The sequence below is a fragment of the Bufo bufo genome, chromosome 3, assembly GCF_905171765.1.
Source record: "Bufo bufo chromosome 3, aBufBuf1.1, whole genome shotgun sequence".
Taxonomy (NCBI): domain Eukaryota; kingdom Metazoa; phylum Chordata; class Amphibia; order Anura; family Bufonidae; genus Bufo; species Bufo bufo.
Window position 1 is genome coordinate 466,549,240 of NC_053391.1, and position 25,387 is coordinate 466,574,626.

The following is a 25,387-nucleotide window of genomic DNA, read 5'->3' on the forward strand; positions in this document are numbered from 1 at the left end:
CATTGAATACCTTGGGGTGTCTTCTTTCCAAAATGGGGTCACATGTGGGGTATTTATACTGCCCTGGCATTTTAGGGGCCCTAAAGCGTGAGAAGAAGTCTGGGGTTCAAATGTCTAAAAATGCCCTCCTAAAAGGAATGTGGGCCCCTTTGCGCATCTAGGCTGCAAAAAAGTGTCACACATCTGGTATTGCCGTACTCAGGAGAAGTTGGGGAATGTGTTTTGGGGTGTCATTTTACATATACCCATGCTGTGTAAGAGAAATATCTCGGTCAAATGCCAACTTTGTATAAAAAAATGGGAAAAGTTGTCTTTTGCCGAGATATTTATCTCACCCAGCATGGGTATATGTAAAATGGCACCCCAAAACACATTGCCCAACTTCTCCTGAGTACGGCAATACCACATGTGTGACACTTTTTTGCAGCCTAGGTGGGCAAAGGGGCCCACATTCTAAAGAGCACCTTTAGGATTTCACAGGCATTTTTTACACATTTTGATTTCAAACTACTTACCACACATTAGGGCCCCTAGAATGCCAGGGCAGTATAACTACCCCACAAGTGACCCCATTTTGGAAAGAAGACACCCCAAGGTATTCCGTGAGGGGCATGGCGAGTTCCTAGAATTTTTTATTTTTTGTCACAAGTTAGCGGAAAATGATGATTTATTTTATTTTTATTTTTTTCTTACAAAGTCTCATATTCCACTAACTTGTGACAAAAAATAAAAACTTCCATGAACTCACTATGCCCATCACGAAATACCTTTGGGTGTCTTCTTTCCAAAATGGGGTCACTTGTGGGGTAGTTATACTGCCCTGGCATTTTAGGGGCCCAAATGCGTGCGAAGTAGTTTGAAATCAAAATCTGTAAAAAATGGCCGGTGAAATCCGAAAGGTGCTCTTTGGAATGTGGGCCCCTTTGCCCACCTAGGCTGCAAAAAAGTGTCACACATGTGGTATTGCTGTACTCAGGAGAAGTTGGGCAATGTGTTTTGGGGTGTCATTTTACATATACCCATGCTGGGTGAGATAAATATCTTGGTCAAATGCCAACTTTGTATAAAAAAATGGGAAAAGTTGTCTTTTGCCAAGATATTTCTCTCACCCAGCATGGGTATATGTAAAATGACACCCCAAAACACATTGCCCAACTTCTCCTGAGTACGGCAATACCATGTGTGACACTTTTTTGCAGTCTAAGTGGGCAAAGGGGCCCACATTCCAAAGAGCACCTTTCGGATTTCACCGGCCATTTTTTACAGATTTTGATTTCAAACTACTTCGCACGCATTTGGGCCCCTAAAATGCCAGGGCAGTATAACTACCCCACAAGTGACCCCATTTTGGAAAGAAGACACCCGAAGGTATTTCGTGATGGGCATAGTGAGTTCATGGAATTTTTTATTTTTTGTCACAAGTTAGTGGAATATGAGACTTTGTAAGAAAAAAAAAATCATCATTTTCCGCTAACTTGTGACAAAAAATAAAAAGTTCTATGAACTCACTATGCCCATCAGCGAATACCTTGGGGTGTCTACTTTCCGAAATGGGGTCATTTGTGGGGTGTTTGTACTGTCTGGCCATTGTAGAACCTCAGGAAACATGACAGGTGCTCAGAAAGTCAGAGCTGCTTCAAAAAGCGGAAATTCACATTTTTGTACCATAGTTTGTAAACGCTATAACTTTTACCCAAACCATTTTTTTTTTTTACCCAAACATTTTTTTTTTTTATCTAAGACATGTAGAACAATAAATTTAGAGAAAAATTTATCTATGGATGTCGTTTTTTTTGCAAAATTTTACAACTGAAAGTTAAAAATGTAATTTTTTTGCAAAAAAATCGTTAATTTTTGATTAATAACAAAAAAAGTAAAAATGTCAGCAGCAATGAAATACCACCAAATGAAAGCTCTATTAGTGAGAAGAAAAGGAGGTAAAAATCATTTGGGTGGTAAGTTGCATGACCGAGCAATAAATGGTGAAAGTAGTGTAGTGCAGAAGTGTAAAAAGTGGTCTGGTCATTAAGGGTGTTTAAGCTAGGGGGGCTGAAGTGGTTAAGGTGAAATAGGGCTGAGTCCTTAAGGGGTTAAAGACATCAGGGTGATTAAAAATCGAAGTGAAGAAGATATGCATAAAGGCTATGTACACCTTCGTAGTTAATTATTGTTTATGATTGCATTTTACTCATTTTTGGCAAAAAAAAATATTTTCAATTGGCCTTTATTAAAAATATTGATCCATTCTGTCACAAAGGGTTAACTGTCATATAATAAACCTTATCTCTAAACTACTAAGAGGTCATAAACACTTATTTAAGCCACAGTCTTATTAGTAAAATAAGAACTAAGCTATAATGAGAGCAAAGATAAGGAACCTGTCAGCTCCCCAAAAGATGGAAAAGACAGTAAATTCACAGGCTGCTAATACAACATCTCAGCTATGTACACTAAAAAGGATTCCATATTTTTAATAAAGACTAATTGAAAAAATTATTTTTAGCTCAAAATAAGTACACTGCAATAATAAAAAAAATTGCCCCAAAGATGTACATAGCCTTTAAGGGAAGAAACACAGATTCTGCTTGAGGTGTCCACTCCTTTGCGTTCACCCCTTCTCTAGTAAGAGCTGAGATAAGGGCAGTAAGAGCAGAGAAATGAGATGAAAAATTCTTGGAACACAGTGGGGGCATTGCAGAGTCAAAAGGGCATGACAAGGAACGTGTAATGGCCCACATGGGTGTTGAAAGCACTCTTCAATGGGGTTCATCAAGATTCCAGGATCCAATTTTGTGAATACCCTTGCTCCATGGAGCTTATCAAGGAGCTCATGGTTCAAGAGCAGGGAGTACTTGTTCTTCACTGTGTTCTTATTCAACCCCCGTAATCTACACATGGACAAAGGGATCTGTCCTTCTTTTGACAAAAAAAAATCCTGCTCCTGCCTGTGAGCAGGACTTTTGAATGAATTTTCTTTCAAGGTATAATCCAACATGGCCTGGGCCTTAGGCAGGTACACGCAGCCATGTGGTGGAGTGATTCCAGGCAAGAGGTCAATGAGACAGCTGTAGGTCCAGTGATGAGGCAGAGTCTCAGCCTCCTTCTTGTCAAATGTGTTGGCTTAATTGGCACAAAATGGAGGCAGGCCAAGTATATTCTGTGGAACTTGGGGACTCAACAGGTGAAAAAGAAGCCAGGCATCTTGAATGACAGTATGCTCCCCAATGCAGAATCTGTCTATTGTCCCAATCGATGACAGGTACATGAAAACAGAGCCAGGGTAATCCAAGCAGTAGAGGAATGATGCCCTCAGGCAGGACATAGAAGCACTCTCAGCTGAAGATCCATGTACACTGTAGCACAGAGAGTAAAGTATGGAAAAAGTACCCCATTGACAGCTACAGAAAGAGGATCTTTAAAAAACGTACTGTAGGTATATGGTGCTGGATCACTAAGGCCTGTTGCAAGAAATTACCAGCAAAAAGAAAGCCTTTTCAGTAACCCGGATGCTACCACAGGAGAGAAAAACCCTAGGCACTGGAATTTTCCTGCTTAAGTGGGCATGTCTGCACAAAATGACCATGCCACCGCAGTAAAGGCTTCCTCGGATGATATGTCCAGCTGTATGGATTCCTCAGTAGTGCTGGGCGAGCATGCTCGGCCGAACACCATTTTGACTCGAGCATCTCGATGCTCGGCACATCGCGGTGTTCGGTCAAACACCGCGTGTGCTTGAACGCAATGCTCGAGTCTCCTCCCCGCATGTTTGTTGGCAGCTAATAAACGTGCGGGGAAGTACCGGCACTCACTGTAATGCCGTAGCCATGTTGGTTACTGGCATTACAGTGATTGGCTGGCCGGAAAACGGTGCTATGACATGCGGTTCGGCTCAGTCTTAGTCAAGGAGAGCTGCAGCAGAAGGGACAGATAGTGTAGTGACAGGAATATATATATTTTTTCAGGCAGGGTTTACTGTTGAAAGGTGTTAGAGACCCAAAAGTCCTTTTAAGGACTATTGTTTTATCTGGCTGCAATATGTCCGGAATGCGTCATCAGGTGCTATGACATGCGGTTCGGCTCAGTCTTAGGCTACTTTCACACCTGCGGTCAGGTGTCCGCTCGTGAGCTCCGTTTGAAGGGGCTCACGAGCGGCCCTGAACACAGCCGTCCGGCCCTAATGCATTCTCAGTGGAGGCGGATCCACTGAGAATGCATCCGCCTGCCAGCGCTCAGCCTCCGCTCTGCTCAGTGAGCGGACACCTGAACGCTGCTTGCAGCATTCGGGTGTCCGCCTGGCCGTGCGGAGGCGAGCGGATCCGTCCAGACTTATAATGGAAGTCAATGGGGACGGATCCGCTTGAAGATGACACTATATGGCTCAATCTTCAAGCGGATCCGTCCCCCATTGACTTTCAATGTAAAGTCTGAACGGATCCGCTCAGGCTACTTTCAGACTTAGAAATTTTTCTAAGTTATAATGCAGACGGATCCGTTCTGAACGGATACAAACGTCTGCATTATAGGAGCGGATCCGTCTGATGAAACATCAGACGGACCTGCTCCGAACGCTAGTGTGAAAGTAGCCTTAGTCAGGGGAGAGTTGCAGCAGAAGGGACAGATAGTGTAGTGACAGGAATAGTTTTTCTTTTTTTCATGCAGGGTTTACTGTTGAAAGGTGTTAGAGACCCAAAAGTCCTTTTAAAGACTATTGTTTTATCTGGCTGCAATATATATTATTAGCGCAACTTGCGCTAAATTGCGTGCAATTGTTTGGCCGCTGCTGACAGCGAAATTACCTGCGCTACATCTCCTGTATAACATTTGCGCATCCTAAATATCTGACATTCAGTGTAATTTTTTTCTTAGCGACTGGTGACAGCGACATTACCTGCGCTACATCTCCTGTATAACGTTTGCGCATTCTAAATATCTGTGACATTCAGTGTAATTTTTTCTTAGCCGCTGGTGACAGCGACATTACCTGCGCTATATCTCCTGTATAATGTTTGCGCATCCTAAATATCTGTGACATTCAGTGTAATTTATTTGCGCATACACTTACAAGACCTGCTCTACTATACGTGTGACATACTTGCAAGCATATATACAATTTAATATGCTCAAGGCGAGCAGTAAGGGACGGGGAAGTGGCCGTGCAAGCTGATGGTGCATGCAGAGGCCGTGGCCCTGGGTGCAGTGAAACTGTGCCTGCTGCCAGAGCACAAGAAAAAAACTCATCCACGATACCTAGCTTCATGTCCCAGTTTGCAGGGCGGCGCAGGACACCACTCTCGAAGTCACACCAGTGCGACCAGGTGGTCAGTTAGATTGCAGCAAATAATGCTTCCAGTCGGTTAAGCACCACCCTGTTTTCCACAAAGTCGAGTCTCAGAAGCCAAGAGTCTGGAGAATATTGGCAAACAAGTGATCCCACACTCGGATCTTCTGAGGAGCTCTTTTCATCGCCATTCCTTGATTTGGGCCTCTCACCAAGCCCGCTTAAAGAGGGACATGAGGAGATCTTGTGCACTGATTCCCAAACTCTTGAGCATCCACAGTCAGAAGAAGATGACGGTGGGGAACAGCAATTAGTGTTTCACGAGGTGGATGATGAAGATGAGACACAGTTGTCAACAAGTCAGGAGGATGACCAGAGGACGTGGAAGAGGAGGTGGTGGACGATGAAATCACTGACCCAACCTGGGAAGATGGCAAGCCGAGCGAGGACAGCAATACAGAGGGGGAGGGATCCGCAGCACCGCAACAGGCTGGAAGAGGCAGTGGGGTGGTAAAAGGCAGGCCACACCAAATAGGCCTGCAACTGTTCCCCGAAGCACCCCCTTGTGGAAATCTCCCTTGCCAAGGATTAGGTGTTCCGCAGTCTGGCGCTTTTTTGAGAAAAGTGCGGACGATAAAAGAATTGTCATTTGAAACCTGTGCCGTACCAAAATAAGCAGGGGCGTGAACACTAGCAACCTCACCACCACCAGCAGCATGATCCGCCACATGGCATCAAAGCACCGTAATAGGTGGGCCGCACGCCTGGGTCCACAATCAGTGTCTGTGGGTCACACCACTGCCTCCTCTTCCCCTGTGTTACGTGCTGGCCAATCTCCTGTCCAAGACGCAGGCCCGGATGCCTCCCGCCCTGCACCTTTACAAGCACCATCAGCTAGCACATCCACTTCTGTGTCCCAGCGCAGCGTACAGAGTCCATACCCCAGGCCTTTGAACGAAAGTGCAAATACACAGCCACCCATAGGCCATAGCACTAAATGCGCATCTTTCCCAATTGCTGGCCCTGGAAATGTTGCCATTTAGGCTTGTAGGCACTGAGGTTTTCCGCATCCCTCGTTCCGCCATCCCTCGTTACTCAGTCCCCAGCCGCCACAATTTTTCCCGGTGTGCCGTCCCCGCCTTACACCAGCATGTGTCCCGTAACATCACCCGTGCCCTGACTAATGCAGTTATTGGGAAGGTCCATGACACATGGACAAGTGCTTTTGGCCAGGGACGCTACATTTCCCTAACAGCACACTGGGTGAACGTTGTGGAGGCCGGGAGCAAGTCGTACCCTGGGATGGCACAGGTGCTACCGACGCCAAGGATTGCGGGCCCTACTTCCATCAGGATTTCGCCACCACCTACATTAGTGGCTGCAACCCCCCTTCTCCTTCTCCACTTCCACCTCTGAATTCTCATCTTGCAGCACCAGTCATCAGTCAGTAGCTAGAAGCAGTAAAGCACTGCAGTGGGGAAGCGGCAACAGGCCAGGCTTAAACTGATCTGCTTAGGTGACAAACAGCACACTGCCGCAGAGCTGTGGCAGGGGATAAGGGACCAGAGAGAGCTGTGGCTCTCGCCACTCAACCTACAACCAGGCATGGTTGTGTCTGATAATGGTTGTAACTTGGTGGCGGCTTTGGAGCTCGGCAAGCTCACACACATCCCATGCATAGCCCATGTGTTCAACTTAGTGGTTCAACGGTTTCTCAAAACCTTCCCCAATTTGCCTGAGCTACTGGTGAAGGTGCACCACGTGTGTGCCAATTTCCGAAAGTCATCTACAGCTGCCGCTGCTCTGGCAACGCTGCAGCAGCGCTTGCAATTGCCAGCTCACCGACTGTTGTGCGACGTGAGCATGTGCTGGAACTCCACGTTCCACATGTTGGCCAGGCTTTGTGAGCGGCAGTAGTTGAATTCCAGCTGCAACATGGTCGCCGCCTTTCCAGTCAGCTTCCGCTCTTCACAAGCGACAAGTTGGCATGGATGTCTGACCTCTGTGAGGTTTAACGCAACTTTGAGGAATCAACACAGATGGTGAGCGGCGATGCTGCTATTATCAGAGTAACCATCCCACTTCTGTGTACTGAAACGGTCGCTGCTCACAATGATGGTGGACGCTTTGCATGTGGAAGAGGTGGAAATGGGGGAAGACAGTACACAGGGTGATAGCCAGACGACCCTCAGTTCGTCTTCTCAGCGTGAATTGGATGATGATGAAGAGGAGGAGCAGGAGACGGTTGCCTCCGCTACTTAGGGTAGTACCGATAGCAGGTTTATTTAATCTGTTCAGAGTGGATGGGCTGAAGAGGAGGAGGAGATTGAGAGTCATTCTCCTGATGAGGACAGCGAAGTCTTGTCTGGACTCTGGCACACATGGCTGACTTTATGTTATGCTTCCTTTCCCGTGACCCTCGGGTTATAGGCATTTTGGCCAACACTGATTACTGGTTGTTCACCCTTCTCGACCCCCGCTACAAAGAGAACTTCTCATCTCTCATTCCTGTGGTGGAGAGGACTAGAAAAATGGTGCAATACCAGAAGGTCCTTGTGGAAAAATTGCTCCAAAAATTTCCAGCTGACTACGCTGGCGGCAGAGTACGTAGTTCCTTGGGCAACCAAGTAGGGGAGACGAAGGGAACACACAGCAGTTCCAACAGAGGCAGAGCAACACTCTCCAAGGCCTGGGACAATTTTTATAACACCCCGCCAGCACCCTCACCCTGATGCGTGGCCTAGTGTCACAAGGAGGGAAAAGTTTTGGAAGATGGAGAAGGAGTACGTAGCAGACCATGTCAGCGTCCTCAGTGATCCCTCTGTGCCTCACAACTATTGGGTGTCCAAGCTGGACATGTGGCCTGCCGCCAGCGTTTTGTCAGAGCGGGTATTTAGTGCTGCTGGGGGCATAATAACTGATAAGCGCATACGCCTGTTAACTGAAAATGCTGACAGGTTGACTCTTATCAAAATGAACAAGGCCTGGATTGCCCCTGACTTCTCTACTTCACCAGAGGAAAGCGGCTAAAGCCCTCGCCCCTAATGTTTTAGAGGGTCACCAGCAGGCCCTTGCTCCTAATGTTTTTGAGGGTCACCAGCAGGCCATCAATCATAATTTTTCAAGGATGTGTATGATGCCCTCCTTTATGTGTAATAAAGGGTGTATTGTAGTGCCGGTTCCTTGTAATTTTTGGCAGCCCTTTCACTTAGTGCATAGGCTTTATGAATGTAGGAGTCCCACTACCTGAACAATTGTACCACAATGTGAATGAGGCCGTCCTTTATGTGATATACAGGTTGTATCGGAGTGCCTCTTCCTTGTAATTTTTGGCAGCACTTGCACTTTATATACAAGTAAATACAGGAAAGAATGTTTCCTAACAGTTTTTCCTCTAAAATCAATTTTATCTTTGGTTTTGTGCGTATTATTGTCAGTCTGTAAAAGTGCCGTACTACTCAGACAACATCATTCCCAGCAGCGACCTGGGAGTCCAAGATGCATCTAGACCATGCTGTTCCCGAACCTTTTCCTGTGAACCAGGCACCGTCCCCTCTTCAGAGCAGGGGGTGCCTGGTTTAATGCTCTGGTTCCCCCATTGACATCTATTGTGCTTGGGTGCTCTGTAGAGCACCTGAGCATCCCAAAGTGTTCTACTTGAGCAACAGAGCACTTTAGTGCTCGATCAACACTATTCCTCAGCATTGGCTGAAGAAGAGGGAAGCAAGGACTTCTAGAGTCAGGGTGCCAGTTGTGGAGTTCTTCTTTAAAGAGGACCTTTCACCGATTATTACACTATGAACTAACTATACAGATATGTAGAGCGGCGCCTGGGGATCTCACTGCACTTAGTGAGCAGAGATACCGGAGGGCATAACGGAGCGGCGCCCGGGGATAATAGTAAGTGCAGGGAGATCCCCGGGCGCCGCTCTACATGTCTGTATAGTTAGTTCATAGTGTAATAATCGGTGAAAGGTCCTCTTTAAGGCAGATTTCCAGAGATGCTCCATGAACCAGAGATCTATACAGGTAGAAAGTGCAATCAAATCATCCAGGGTTTCTGGTGCATCCTGACCTGCCAGTTTATCCTTGATGCACTCCTACAGACTCTCCCAGAAGGCAGCCATCAGGGTTTCCTGGATCCAGGACAAACCCGAAGAGGGTATGGAACTGAATGTCATACAGTCCCACTGTAAGACTGACCTGGTGGAGTTGTAATAAGGGAGAGGCTGCTGAGGCTGGGCTCCTCAAAGACATTACCGAAGGTCGACAGATGTGTATTGGTTCAAAGTAGATAGTTTACTGGTTCAGAAATTCTTGACAGGTCTTGTGATCCCTCTCATAGTGTGGGGGAAGAGGTACATACAGTCCTGAAGCTACGGAGGAGGAAGCTGACTATGCGGCAAACGTTGTAGCTGTGGAGGTGAAACTGAAGCGCAAACCTACAAAGAATCCAAACAAGTGTTCACATATTGAAAAAGTTGCTGCTGGCAAACGTGCTGATTAGTTACCTCCTTATATATTTCAGGCAAAAAAAAACAAAAAACTGCAAGTTCTTTCAATATCCATTTTTCACACAGAACAGATCCACCTTCACACGAACGTATAAAAATGGCTGTGTGATGGCCATTTTTGTAACCACTGTCACACAGCCATTTTTAGAACCAATTGCTGCAATGAGCTATTCACCTGGATTATTTTTTGTAATAAGACGTCCTATTTTTGGTCATTTTCACAGCCAGATTGACCCCATTGAAATCAGGACTTACGCTGTTGTGTATTGATTGTCACGATGCTGGAAGCAGTACTGATGTCTCCAGTCCGGAGTGAGTGTTCCATTGCATGCAAGTGGGTGAAGTATTTTTTTTTTATGTCAGCACTAGCAGGGATGGGGGGAAGGCGCGGACATTATATATGAGGGCACACATGGGGCCTTAATATATGGGCGCACAAATAGGGGCTAATATCTAAATTGGAGTACAAATTGGATGCAACTGGGAGGGACCAAAGGTGCCATTATCTATATTGGGGGCACAACTAGGGGTCATTATAACTACTGTAGGCACAAAGAGGTACTGTCACCAAAAGGTAGGGATAAGTGCAGCCCTAAACTCCACCCACTCCTCTATCCCTACCTACTTGCACGGTCCGTCTTAACCATACAACTGGGCGGCAGTCCCTAGTTTATGTACGTGCAGGGGCCTAAAGGAAGGAAATAACGAGGGAAGAAAACAAAAGACAACGACAGAACAAACAGAAACGCAAAGTACCACAACAGGAACAACTGGAAGCCGAGGTCAAGAGCCAGGAGGTAACACAGGCACAAAGGGTTAATACAAAATCGAAGTCAATACAAGCCGAGGTCAGGAGCCAAGAGATCAGGTCAGTACAAGGGAGAACACCAGGTCAAGGTCAAATACAAGCCGAAGTCAAACAAACAAAGTCACACAAGCAGAGAACGCTAGTTAGGTAAGGCTACTTTCACACTCGCGCTTTGTGTGGATCTGTCATGGACTGATCCGTTCAGGTAATACAACCGTCTGCATCTGTTCAGAACGGATCCGTTTGTATTATCTTTAACATAACCAAAACGGATCCATCTTGAACACCATTGAATGTCAATGGAGGACGGATCCGTTTTCTATTGTGCCAGATAAAACGGATCCGTCCTGGCACACAATCTAAGTCAATGGGGACGGATCCGTTTTCACTGACACAATCTGGCTCAGTTTCATCAGATGGATTGGAGACTGAACTGATGCATTCTGAGCGGATCCTTTTCCATTCAGAATGCAAACTGATCCGCTTTGGACCGCTTGTGAGAGCCCTGAACGGATCTCACAAACGTAAAGCCACAACGCCAGTGTGAAAGTAGACTAATAAGACCAATGACAGGCTACCTGCCGTGTCCTCGCTCCTCCTAAAGGAATAGGATGTTGGCGGCGCTGCAGGGGTTGGGTTTTTAACTTAAAAACCCAATGAAATTCATCCATTTTTATGGTCTTTTAAAACGGATGCAAAACAGCGATTAAAATGGCCAGAAAATGGATGCACAAATGTTTGAAAATGGCCATGAAAAACTGACAGCATGTCCATTCTTAATGGCCGTCCTGTGAATGTAGCCTCAGTCAATGGGTCAGTAAAAAAAACTGCCAGCACACAGACAGCATCTGTATCTGGTCTGATTTTCACAGATTGTTCCTAGGAGATGCTGTGTTTTATTCTTCAGGTTTTCCTCATGAGTGTGAACACATGACAACTGATGACATCCGCATGGAAAGAAATAAAATTTGCAAAGGCAAATCAGAGAGAAGAAGATCCGTTTTTTTTTTTAGATAGCACTCGGATGAGTTCCGTATTACTTGTGTGAAAGAAGCCTAAGGCCGCTTTCACACGGGCGAGTATTCCGCGCGGATGCGATGCGTGAGGTGAACACATTGCACCCGCACTGAATCCGGACCCATTCATTTCTATGGGGCTGTGCACATGAGCGGTGATTTTAACGCATCGCTTCTGCATTGCGTGAAAATCGCAGCATGCTCCTCTTTGTGCGTTTTTCACGTAACACAGGCCCCATAGAAATGAATAGGGTTGCGTGAAAATCGCATGCATCCGCAAGCAAGTGCGGATGCTGTGCGATTTTCACGCACGGTTGCTAGGAGACGATCGGGATGGGGACCCGATCATTAGTATTTTCCCTTATAACATGGTTATAAGGGAAAATAATAGCATTCTGAATACAGAATGCATAGTAAAATAGGGCTGGAGGGGTGAAAAAAAATAAAAAATTTAACTCACCTTAATCCACTTGTTCGCGCAGCCGGCTTCTCTTCTGTCTTCATCTGTGAGGAAAAGGACCTTTGATGACGTCACTATGCTCATCACCATGGTGATGGATCATGTGAGAGACCATGTGATGAGCGTAGTGACATGATCAAAGTAGGGTTGTTGCGGGTATCGAAATTTCGATACCCAATCGATACTTTTGTCCCGGTATCGATACGATACCGGGATTTCCGTTTTTTCGATACTGGGCTGCGCTTCTGCGCAGTCTAGTATCTCTGAACATGAGCGCGCTGCTGTCGGCGCGCTCATGTTCTCTCTCAGCAGCACGGGGAGAAGGAAGCTGTCCTCCCTCCCCCTGTGCTGCTGCCGCTGCCACCAATGAGAAGAGAGGGGCGGAGGAGGGGCGGCAATGAGAAGAGAGGGGGTGGAGGAGGGGCGGCAATGAGAAGAGAGGGGCGGAGGAGGGGCGGGCGCACTGCGCCACCAATGATAGGATTACTATCGGAGCGATGGGAGGAGACATCAGCTTCACTAGTGGGCGTTCCTTTTCCCTGCGCTGCGATTGGACAGCGCTACAGCCAGGGAGAAGGAACGCCCACTAGTGAAGCTGATGTCTCCTCCCATCGCTCCGATAGTAATCAGCAGCATGTGGAGCAGGAGAGGAGACAGTAATGGGGCACTGCGGGCGAACGGAGCGGCGCCCAGGACTAAATGGTGAGTGCTGAGACATCGCTGGGCGCCGCTCTGTGTGGCCTAATAGTGAAAGTCTGGACTCATATACAGTATTCAGTCTTTAACACATACAGGAGGCGGGTGCCGGCAGCAGAATCGCATTGCCGGCACCCTGCCCCTGACAGGGAGCTGCGATCAGCGGCAGTTAACTGCCGCTGATCTGCTAGTACCCGCCTCCTGTATAAAGGGGTAAAATCATTGGTGGTGCAGTGTGCCCCCCCCCTCAATCCCCCCATCCCATTAAAATCATTGGTGGCACAGTGCGCCGGCCCCTCTCAACCCTCCAGTATTAAAATCATTGGTGGCAGTGGCCACAGGGACCTCTCCACTCCCCCTCATTGGTGGTGCAGTGGCAGCTTCTGATCGGAGCCCCAGCTGTGTAAGCCTGGGGCTCCGATCGGTTACCATGGCAGCCAGGAAGCCCTGGTTGCCATGGTAACATCCCTGATGCTGTGTGCACAAAGCACAGAGCAGCAGGGACAGTGTGGAGTCCTATTCACCCTGATAGAGATCTATCAGGGTGAATAGGAAAAGGGATGAAAGATCCCAGGTTCTAGCCCCTAAGGGGGGAAATAGTTATTAAATAAAAAGTGAAAAAAAAAAAAACACTAAAATATGAAGTATAAATCACCCCCCTTTTCCCAATTTCACATATAAAATATATAAATAAACATATTACATCGCCACGTCAGAAAAGTCCAAACTATTAAAATATAAAAAAAAAATCTAGGTGGTGAATGCCGGAACAGAAAAAATAAAATAAAAACTGCGCGATTCGCCATTTTTAAAAATGAGGAATGCACGTGGCTTTTTTTGTTTATTTTTTTCGCGTGGTATCGAATGGTATCGAGTATCGCAATACTTTTTCATGGTATCGAAACCGAATCAAAAATTTGGTATCGCAACAACTCTAGATCAAAGGTCCTTTTCCTCACAGATGAAGACAGAAGAGATGCCAGCTGTGCGAACAAGTGGATTAAAGGGACACTGTCAGGCCTTCTGAGCATAATTAGATCTTTATATGCCCTCCTAGGTCTTGTAATAAGTATTATCCCTGTGCGCATTGTAAAACGTGAAAAAGAATCTTTATAATCACCTGTCAATCAACTGTCCTTTTTGCCCAAGGGGCGTTCTTTGCGCCGCATTTGTGCCCAGCTGCGCCCCAACTTCCGGATCCTTAGACACGCTCATCTCATTAGAATTCACTTCGCTGGGCGGTATTTTCCTGTCCCCGACATTCGGAGATCCCACGCATGCCCAATACGAAGTTACAGTCATCGGCCTCAATAGGGGACGCAGGCGCGATGTGATCCCGGCGAGTGAGGGTGCCGGGCGCATGCGCAGGATCTCGGAATGTCGGGGACAGGAAAATACCGCCCAGCGAAGTGAATTCAAATGAGATGGGCGTGTCTAAGGATCCGGCAGTTGGGGCGCGGCTGGGCACAAATGCGGCGCAAAGAACGCCCCTTGGGCATAAAGGACAGTTGATTGACAGGTGATTATAAAGATTATTTTTCACGTTTTACAATGCGCACAGGGATAATACTTATATGAACTCGAAACTTATTACAAGACCTAGGAGGGCATATAAAGATCTAATTATGCTCAGAAGGCCTGACAGTGTCCCTTTAAGGTGAGTAAAATAATTTTTTTAACCCCTCCAGTGCTAGTTTACTATGCATTCTGTATTCAGAATGCTATTATTTTCCCTTATAACCATGTTATAAGGGAAAATAATACAATCTACACAACACCGATCCCAAGCCTGAACTTCTGTGAAGAAGTTCGGGTCTGGGTACCACATTCAGTTTTTTATCACGCGCGTGCAAAACACATTGCACCCGCGCGATAAAAACTGAACGCAATCAAAACTAACTGCAATTGCGTACCTACTCGCGCAGGTTTGCCGCAATGCACCGGGACGCAACCGGACACGCTCGTGTGAAAGAGGCCTAAGGGTATAGCCACACATGAGATATATTGCGTAGTTCACTGTATGCAAATCTAAATCCATGGTGGATTATCTGCTGAGAATTTAAAATGCTGCAGATTTTTTTTGTAGGGTGTGAATAAGGCTGCGTTCACACGGGCGAGATTTCCGCGCGGGTGCAATGCGGTAGGTGAACGCATTGCACCCGCACTGAATCCGGACCCATTCATTTCAATGGGGCTGTTCAGATGAGCGATGATTTTCACGCATCACTTGTGCGTTGCGTGAAAATCGCAGCATGCTCTATATTCTGCGTTTTTCACGCAACGCAGGCCCCATAGAAGTGAATGGGGTTGCGTGAAAATCGCAAGCATCCGCAAGCAAGTGCGGATGCGGTGCGATTTTCACGCATGGTTGCTAGGTGACAGTCTATTCACTGTATTATTTTCCCTTATAACATGGTTATAAGGGAAAATAATAGCATTCTGAATACAGAATGCTTAGTACAATAGCGCTGGAGGGGTTAAAAAAAATAAACAAATTAACTCACCTTCTCCTCTTGATCGCGTAGTTCCCAGTCTCTTCTGATGAGCTGTTGGCTAAAGGACCTTTGGTGACGTCAGATCACATGCTCCAATCACATGGTCCATCACCGTGGTGATGTACCATGTGATTGGAGCATGTGATCTGACGTCACCAAAGGTCCTTTAGCCGACAGCTCATCATTAAAGAAGTAAAGAAGAGACCGGGAACTACGCGGAGGAGGTGAGTTAATTTTTTTTTAACTCACCTTATAACCATGTTATAAGGGGAAATAATACAATCTACAGAACACCGATCCCAAGCCCGAACTTCTGTGAAGAAGTTCGGGTCTGGGTACCACAGTCGGTTTTTTATCACGCGCGTGCAAAAAACATTGCACCCGCGCGATAAAAACTGAACATCGAAACGCAATCGCAGTCAAAACTGAGTGCAATTGGGTACCTACTCGCGCGGGTTTGCCGCAACACACCGGGACGCATCCGGACCTAATCCGGACACGCTCGTGTGAACCCAGCCTAAAAGTTCTTAAAATACCACTTTGCTGGGTGCTGTAAAATACTGCAGATTTACCACACTCAAATCCACAGTGGCGTATCTGCTGCATATTGACTACGTGTGAATGTACCCGGTTCGACAGCTCAGGGACAAGATAGTGGCGCACGTTATAAATATGGCACATCTTGTATTAAGTAGGGCCCCTTTCACACGGGCGACATTTCTGCGCGGGAGCAATGCATGAGGTGAACGCATTGCACCCGCACTGAATCCGGACCCATTCATTTCTATGGGGCCGTGCACATGAGCGGTGATTTTCACGCATCAGTTGTGCGTTGCGTGAAAATCGCAGCATGCTCCTCTTTGTACGTTTTCCACGCAACGCAGGCCCCATAGAAGTGAATGGGGCTGCGTGAAAATCACAAGCGGTGCGATTTTCACGCATGGTTTCTAGGTGACGATCGGGATGGGGACCCGATCATTATTTTCCCTTATAACATGGTTATAAGGGAAAATAATAGCATTCTTAATACAGAATGCTTAGTAAAATAGGGATGGAGGGGTTAAAAAATTATTAAACTCACCGAAATCCCGCGCAGCCGCAGTATCGCTGACTGCCTGCGCCTGTACGATACTCCGGCTCCTGAGGGCAACAGCCTCAATAGTGTCACTGGGCATGTGCCGAGCCCAGTGACGTAATCAGAGCGCTGTTGCCTCAGGAGCCGGAGTATCGTACAGGCGCAGGCAGTCAGCGATACTGCGGCTGCGCTGGATTTCGGAGGCCAAGAAAGGAGGACGCAAGGATCGTGGGGTGAATAAATTACATGACGTAGTGGAGGAGGCGGCGCCGTTCGGCAAGGATGTGGGAGTAAATTTATTTCTTAAGAGGCGGGCTGGGCACTTGAGGAGAGGAATAACGCCCCTCTGGGCACCTTGGGACTTCATTTGCATATCAGAAAAATCGCTTTTTCATCTAAATGAAAAGTTGAATAAAAGAAAGAGGACACATGCTGGAATGAAGGTACTTTATTGCACATTGCTATGTCAGCAGTTTTATATGGTCAAAATAGGTGACAGATTCTCTTTAAATGTCCCTCTTTTTGACCCGGGGAATTATTGCTTAAATGTACATGAATAAATGTACTAAATTGCCACTTACTAAAGTGTCTGTATGGTTTCTACCTGTACAGGGTGGGCCATTTATATGGATACACCTTAGTAAAATGGGAATGGTTGGTGATATTAACTTCCTGTTTGTGGCACATTAGTATATGTGAGGGGGGAAACTTTTCAAGATGGGTGGTGACGATGGCGGCCATTTTGAATCCAACTTTTGTTTTTTCAATAGGAAGAGGGTCATTTGACACATCAAACTTATTGGGAATTTCACAAGAAAAACAATGGTGTGCTTGGTTTTAACGTAACTTTATTCTTTCATGAGTTATTTACAAGTTTCTGACCACTTATAAAATGTGTTCAATGTGCTGCCCATTGTGTTGGATTGTCAATGCAACCCTCTTCTCCCACTCTTCACACACTGATAGCAACACCGCAGGAGAAATGCTAGCACAGGCTTCCAGTATCCGTAGTTTCAGGTGCTGCACATCTCGTATCTTCACAGCATAGACGATTGCCTTCAGATGACCCCAAAGATAAAAGTCTAAGGGGGTCACTGGATATTGCAAAATTGCTACATGATGATGTGTTTCCCTCTATATGCACTGAAGCTGGCACGTTCCCTGAGTTTTTCCAGCAAGATGGTGCACCCACCACATTATGGGTGTCAGGTCCGAGCATTCCTAGATGAACAGTTTCCTGGAAAGTGGATTGGTCGTCGTGGGCCAGTTGAATGGCCCCCAAGGTCTCCCGATCTGACCCCCTTAGACTTATCTTTGGGGTCATCTGAAGGCAATTGACTATGCTGTGAAGATACGAGATGTGCAGCACCTGAAACTACGGATACTGGAAGCCTGTGCTAGCATTTCTCCTGCGGTGTTGCTATCAGTGTGTGAAGAGTGGGAGAAGAGGGTTGCATTGACAATCCAACACAATGGGCAGCACATTGAACACATTTTATAAGTGGTCAGAAACTTGTAAATAACTCAAGAAAGAATAAAGTTACGTTAAAACCAAGCACACCATTGTTTTTCTTGTGAAATTCCCAATAACTTTGATGTGTCACATGACCCTCTTCCTATTGAAAAAACAAACGTTGGATTCAAAATGGCCGCCATGGTCACCATCCATCTTGAAAAGTTTCCCCCCTCACATATACTAATGTGCCACAAACAGGAAGTTAATATCACCAACCATTCCCATTTTATTAAGGTGTATCCATATAAATGGCCCACCCTGTATATTAGACCATAACTTCATTATTTGGTGCAATTTGGACCTTAAAATATTAGATGATTAAGGCTACTTTCACACTAGCGTTCGGGGCTCCGCTTGTGAGCTCCGTTTGAAGGCTCTCACAATCGGCCCCGAACGGATCCGTCCAGCCCTAATGCATTCTGAGTGGAGGCGGATCCGCTCAGAATGCATCAGTCTGGCACCGTTTGTCCTCCGCTCCGCAGGCGGACACCTGAACGCAGCTTGCAGCGTTCGGGTGTCCGCCTGGCCGTGCGGAGGCAAACGGATCCGTCCAGACTTATAATGTAAGTCAATGGGGACGGATCCGTTTGAAGTTGACACAATATGGCTCAATTTTCAAACGGATCCGTTTGCATTATCATGAACAAAAAAAAAAAAAAAAATATATATATATTTTTTTTTGTTCATGGTAATGCAAACGGATCCGTTCTGAACGGATCTAAGCGTTTGCATTATAGGAGCGGATTCGTCTGTGCAGATACCAGACGGACCCGCTCTGAACGCAAGTGTGAAAGTAGCCTTATGTGCTAATATTTAAATAGATATTGAAGCACATGCTGTAAAAAAATAAAGAAACTTATACCTACTAACCCATCCCCAGCTGCTGAAGTTTTGTCAGTAATTATGGTTTGGACGGAGATAGAGGCGTGGCCTACTATGAAAAAATGAGCGCCACACATACGGTCCCTCTTTGCGATTGGTACCTTGGAACCAAACCCGAGTTCGGGAAAAAGTTTTTATCAGTAGAAATTAATTTTTGAAGTTATTATGCAAAGTCTCGCGAGACTTTGCGAAGTAATAACTTTGGCTCATCGCAGTCAATACATTCTAATACTGTACAGAGCGCTCGCTCCATACAGCATTCAAACAAAGTTGGGAGGTATGCCACCCTAAAGAAGGCACCAGGTTTCGGGCACAAGCTCCTTAGTATATTTGGGTTGCTGTCCCTATTTTTGGTTTGGCTGCAGCAGCCATTTCTGGTTGTCACCTTCCCTCAAGCTGATGACTGCCAACATGGCTGCACTTCCTGTTGTCACTTTTGCTAAAATGTCTACAGCAAATGCAATGAAAGAAATATATTCAGCTTCAAACTTCTGTAAAAATCCTGTTTAAATCTTCTGCCAGCTTTCGCTTTCAGGTGGACATCCCTAAACTTGCATGTATAGAGATGCCTTCCTTCCCAGTCCAGAACTCTACAGGCAGACTGTCTGGGTGTAGTCTGCCGCCTGTGATGTGTGTCAGTCAGGCGGAGCTTCTTCTGGTGTCAACAAGCCCAGCCGGGTGTACACCAGCCAAGTAGCCATGTCCGCGACCCGCACAGGATTACCATAAAATCCTCTCAGACAAGCCAGGAGTCTTTACAATATGTGGCGGCAATTTCGTTCTGCTCTACGGCACATAAGGGGTTACCAGCGGGAGGAGCGAAGGAAGAGGTTTGGTTTTATGAGGAGAGGTTGGCTTCTGTCATTGACACCTCATGTGGAGTCCCTGACATCGCTCCAGCTTCTGTGACACGGTGCCATTTACCGCACCGCACGACTGACAACACTGAGGCTTGTGCGCTTCTTCGGCGGGAAAATGCAGAGCATACTGCGGCAAGGCTGCCGGCTGCTCCCGGGAGTGACTGTGAGCTTCCGGGCCAGTGGCTCATGTACCTCTGCTGCTGGACACTGGGCGCCCCCTAGTGGATTTGATACAGGAATACAAGTGCACAACAGCCTGACTAGAAGGAAGGAAGCGCTCACGCTGCACAGACCGGCGCTAGCAACATGGTCAGATGATTGCTGCCTGTATTGTATATGGTGTGGAGAGGATATAGTCGTGTTTGTGTGAAATGTGAGGGGCAGGTTTTATTTATGGACAATAAAACAACATTGCAGTGTAATAGCTGTAAAGACTGTTAGCTCTTTAAAGGGATTCTGTCAGCCATATAGCTTTTCATATCATCATATCAGTCTCCTTGATCTAGATACAAATATACTAGTCTTACCCCCACCTGTCTTTTCATTTGTGCGGCAGAGTGATCCGGCAAGCAGTTCCGTCGCCGGATGCGGATCCGTCTCACAAATGCATTGCAAGAACGGATCCGTCTGTCCGTTTGTCAAGCTGGCGCATGCGCGATTCCCCTGGATGAGGCTGCTGCCAGGACACCGTGCGGACCCGGACGTGTGTATCAAGGGCGCATGCGCGAGATTACGGTGCACGAGGAGAGGAGTGAATAATAAACAGCGGGGCGGCGCTGGGCTCCAACGGCCGGAGGGACAGCCCCTTGGGCTCCTTATGAAGGTAATTAGCATATTAATAAAAGCGATTTTTAGCAAAAATGAAAAGACAGGTGGGGGTAAGACTAGTGTATTTTCATCTAGATCAAGGAGACTGATATGATATGAAAAGCTCTGTAGCTAAAATCTGGCTGACAGAATCCCTTTAATGTTTTACATGCTTAGGTCCATAATAATGTACTGAAGAGATCCCTATCCTGGCACTGGCTTCTCTAATATACTGAAACGCGTAGTGACCAGAACATCAGATTAGGACATAACTAAGGCTTAGGTCACACCATGAAAATTCTGCTGTGTTCCACACCAAAAGCCACATGAGATCTGCGTTTCCTCACCCTTCGTTCACATGCGTAGGAAATTATTCTTAGTGGAAATAAGTGGCATATTCCCTACTTTGGGGGGGAAAATGTGAAGATTTAGCTCCACTGAACGAGAATGGAGTTAATATTTTTGTGTAGATCTGCATTGCAAACTGTGGCACAAATCCAGTGGTCAACCTGGCATTTCTGCCATGGGAAATAATTTTTTTTTCTACCCTATATATGTATACCCTCATATACATTTATAGGAAAGTGAAAAAAATTCGGTTAAAAACACATACACTGTCATTTTTAATGGCTATTTTGCATCAGTGTGTGCATCCATCTATCCGTTAAAAACTGATAAATATTATTGACATTTTTTGAACCCCCCCCCCCACACACAGTGCCCTCAGTATATATAATGCCCCCTCTCCCTAATATTAGTGATAAGCAGGGTGTTCTAGTGGTGATAGAAAACCAGTTCTCATCTCTATTGTGTTCTCTCCTGACCCTTATATTAGTGATAAGCAGAGTGTTCTAGTGGTGATAGAAAATCAGTTCTCACCTCTCCTGTGTTCTCCCATCTCCCTTAGGCCTCCTGCACACGGCCGTTTTTTTTTTTCCCGTTTACTGGCCGTTTTTTGAGTTCCGTATACGGAACCATTCATTTCAATGGTTCCGCAAAAAAAACTGAATGTGCTCCGTATGCATTCCGTTTCCGTATTTCCGTTTTTCCGTGCCGTTTTAACATAGAACATGTCCTATTATTGCCCGCAAATCACGTTCCGTGGCTCCATTCAAGTCAATGGGTCCGCAAAAAAAACGGAACACATACGGAAATGCATCCGTATGTCTTCCGTTTCCGTTCCGTTTTTTGCTGAACCATCTATTGAAAATGTTGTGCCCAGCCCAATTTTATCTATGTAATTACTGTATACTGTATATGCCATACGGAAAAACGGAACAAAAACGGAAATGCAACGGAAACAAAAAACGGAACAACGGATCCGTGAAAAACAGACCGCAAAACACTGAAAAAGCCATACGGTCGTGTGCAATAGGCCTTATACTAGTGATAAGCAGGGTGTTCTAGTGGTGATAGAAAATCAGTTCTCACCTCTCCTGTGTTCTCTCCTGTCCCTAATACTAGTGATAAGCAGGATGTTCTAGTGGTGATAGAAAATCAGTTCTCACCTCTCCTGTGTTCTCTCCTGTTCCTTATATTAGTGATAAGCAGGATGTTCTAGTGGTGATAGAAAATCAGTTCTCACCTCTCCCATGTTTTCTCCTGTTCCTTATACTAGTGATAAGCAGGGTGTTCTAGTGGTGATAGAAAATCAGTTCTCACCTCTCCTGTGTTCTCTCCTGACCCTTATATTAGTGATAAGCAGGATGTTCTAGTGGTGATAGAAAATCAGTTCTGACGTCTTTTGTGTTTTCTCCTGCCCCTTATACTAGGTGTCTTTATGCTCCTCCATATGTATAGTTACAGTGTGTGAACCTGTGCTGCACATACTCAGTAGTGAAGATCCGAGAAGGAAATTCTCTACTGGTCATGCCCGTAGTCATCTTTACTGGTAGACAGAACAGGAAGACCGCATTAAAAGGGTTGTCCGGGAATAAGTAACCTTTCACAGGTGCCTGCAGCCTGCCTCGGCTATGGAAAGAATCATTCTTACCTACTCCCCACCGCTCTGGCCGTGCGTGCCTGCTCCTGTGTCCATCCTCCTGTCAGTGGCTAGTTTAATTTGTCCCTGGCATGATCATCTGCTCCTCTGCTTCTGCGGTGCCGTGTCTCTTGTGGACATGTCACTGTTGAATCCAGTCATTGGCTGCAGAGGAGCAGATGATCATGCCCATGCCAGAGAGGAAGTAAACAAGCCATGGAACATTAAGGCTACTTTCACACTTGCGGCAGAGTGATGCTAACTGATGGCATTTGTAAGACTGATCAGGATCCTGATCAGTCAGAAAAATGCATTGAAATGCCGGAAACGTCTTTCCGGTGTCATCTGGAAAAAACGGATCCGGCATTTATTTTTTTTCACCTTTTTTTTCAGTCTGCGCATGCGCAGACCGGAAGGACGGATCCGGCATTCCTATATTTTGAATGCTGGATCCGGCACTAATACATTCCTATGGAAATGCCGGCATTCAGGCAAGTCTTCAGTTTTTTGGGCCAGAGATAAAACCGCAGCATGCTGCGATATTATCTTTGTCCTGATCAGTCAAAAAGACTGAACTGAAGACATCCTGATGCATCCTGAACGGATTGCTCTCCATTCAGAATGCATTAGGATAAAACTGATCAGTTCTTTTTTGGTATAGAGCCCCTATGCCGGAAAAGAAAAAACGCAAGTGTGAATGTACTCTAAGGGTCTATTCACACGTCCGTTTTTTCTTTCCTGATCTGTTCCATTTTTTGCTGAACAGATCTGGACCAGATCTGGACCCATTCATTTTCAATGGGTCCTGGAAAAAAACGGACAGCTCAATGTCTGATTTTTTTCAGGACCCCATGAAAATGAATGGGTCCAGATCTGTTCCTGAAAAAACGGAACAGATCAGGAAAGAAAAAACGGACGTGTGAATAGACCCTAAGGCCCCTTTCACACGAGCGAGTTTTGCGCGCGGGTGAAATGCGTGATGTGAACGCATAGCACCCGCACTGAATCCTGACCCATTAATTTCAATGGGTCTCTGTACATGAGCGTTGTTTTTCACGCATCAGTTCTGCGTTGCGTGAAAATCGCAGCATGTTCTATATTCCGCGTTTTTCACGCAGCCCTGGCCCCATAGAAGTGAATGGGGCTGCGGGAAAAACGCATTGCATCTTCAAGCAAGTGCGGGTGCGATGCGTTTTTCACTGATGGTGGCTAAGAGATGTTTGTAAACCTTCAGTTTTTTATCATGCGCATGAAAAACGCATCAAAACGCATTGCACCCGCGCGGACAAAACTGAACGCAATCGCAGACAAAACTGACTGCACTTGCTTGCAAAATGGTGCGAGTTTCACTGTATGCACCCTGAACGCATCCGGCCCAAAAACATGACGCCCGTGTGAAAGAGGCCTAAGGCTTCTTTCACTCTGGCGTTTCGGTCCGCTTGTGAGATCCGTTTTCAGGGCTCTTACTAGCGGCCCAAAATGTATCAGTTCAGCCCCAATGCATTGTGAATGATAAGTATCCGTTCAGAATGCATCAGTTTGGCTGTGTTTGGTCTCCGTTCTGCTTTTCAGGCGGACACTAAAATGCAGCTTGCAGCGTTTTGGTGTCCGCCTGGCGATGCAGAGCCAAATGGATCCGTCCTGACTTACAATGTAAGTCAATGGGGACGGATCCGTTTTCACTGACACAATATGGTGCAGTTGAAAACGGATCCGCCTCCCATTGACTTTCAATGTAAGTCAGGACGGATCCGTTTTGACTTAGACTTTTTTTAAAAAGAATAATGCAAATGGATCCGTTCTCAACGGATACAAGCGTTTGCATTATCGGTGTGGATCTGTCTGTGCAGATACAAGTTGTGAAAGTAGCCTAGGATACATGGGAGCCAGTGCGCAGGACCGGATCTGCGGATAGCAGGTAAGTATCTTTCCACAGCGGAGGCAGGCTGCAGGTACCTGTAAAAAGTTATTTATTCCCACACAACCACAAGCACTGAATATAGATTTAACATGTTTATTTTATTCCCATTTTAGACTTGCACACAATTCTCCATTTCCAGAACATACAAATATCTTTTTTCTAATGTTTTCTGAGGACAAGTTTATAGATTTCTTACGATTATCAAGTGAATAACAGTTTTTTCCAGTTATTAAATGCATACTGCATTGCATATTTACTGACAGGAATTTTAGATACATATTTACTTACAGACGTTCCAAGTATCCTGATTTACTTACATGATGGTAAGAAAAAGCCAGATATTACAATTTTACTACTGTAAGGCTACTTTCACACATGCGGCAGAGTGATCCGGCAAGCAGTTCCGTCGCCAGAACTGCCTGCCGGATCCGGCAATCTGCATGCAAACGGACAGCATTTGTAGACGGATCCGGATGCGGATCCGTCTCGCAAATGCATTGCAAGCACGGATCCGTCTGTCCGTTTGTCATACGGACAAACGGATCCGTTTAAATTTTTTTTCACATTTCTAAAGGTCTGCGCATGCGCAGACCGGAAAGACTGATCCGGCATTGCGGTATTTTTTATGCCGGATCCGGTACTAATACCTTCCTATGGAAAAAAAATGCCGGCATTCAGGCAAGTGTTCAGTTTTTTTGGGCCGGAGATAAAACCGCAGCATGCTGCGGTATTATCTCCATCCTGAACAGTCAAAAAGACTGAACTGATGCATCCTGAACGGATTGCTCTCCATTCAGAATGCATTAGGATAAAACTGATCAGTTCTTTTCCGGTATAGAGCCCCTCGGACGGAACTCTATGCCGGAAAAGAGTATGCCGGAAAGTACCCTAAGGCTGAGTTCACACGGGCGAGTATTCCGCGCGGGTGCAATGTGGGAGGTGAACGCATTGTACCCGCACTGAATCCTGACCCATTCATTTCTATGGGGCTGTGCACACGAGCTGTGATTTTCACGCATCACTTGTGCGTTGCGTGAAAATCGCAGCATGCTCTATATTGTGCGTTTTCCACGCAACG

The 25,387-nt window shown here is 46.1% G+C and overlaps 1 protein-coding gene across 1 annotated transcript in view; it reads left to right on the forward strand.

The window, feature by feature from the left end:
- The first annotated feature begins 19,411 nt into the window (after positions 1–19,411).
- CARS2 (cysteinyl-tRNA synthetase 2, mitochondrial) overlaps positions 19,412–25,387 on the forward strand; it is a 102,255-nt gene continuing 96,279 nt past the window's right edge. The window contains exon 1 of the mRNA XM_040425218.1: positions 19,412–19,909. Coding sequence (XP_040281152.1) covers positions 19,716–19,909 — 194 coding nt within the window. The 5' untranslated portion in view covers positions 19,412–19,715. The remainder of the gene's footprint in view (positions 19,910–25,387) is intronic.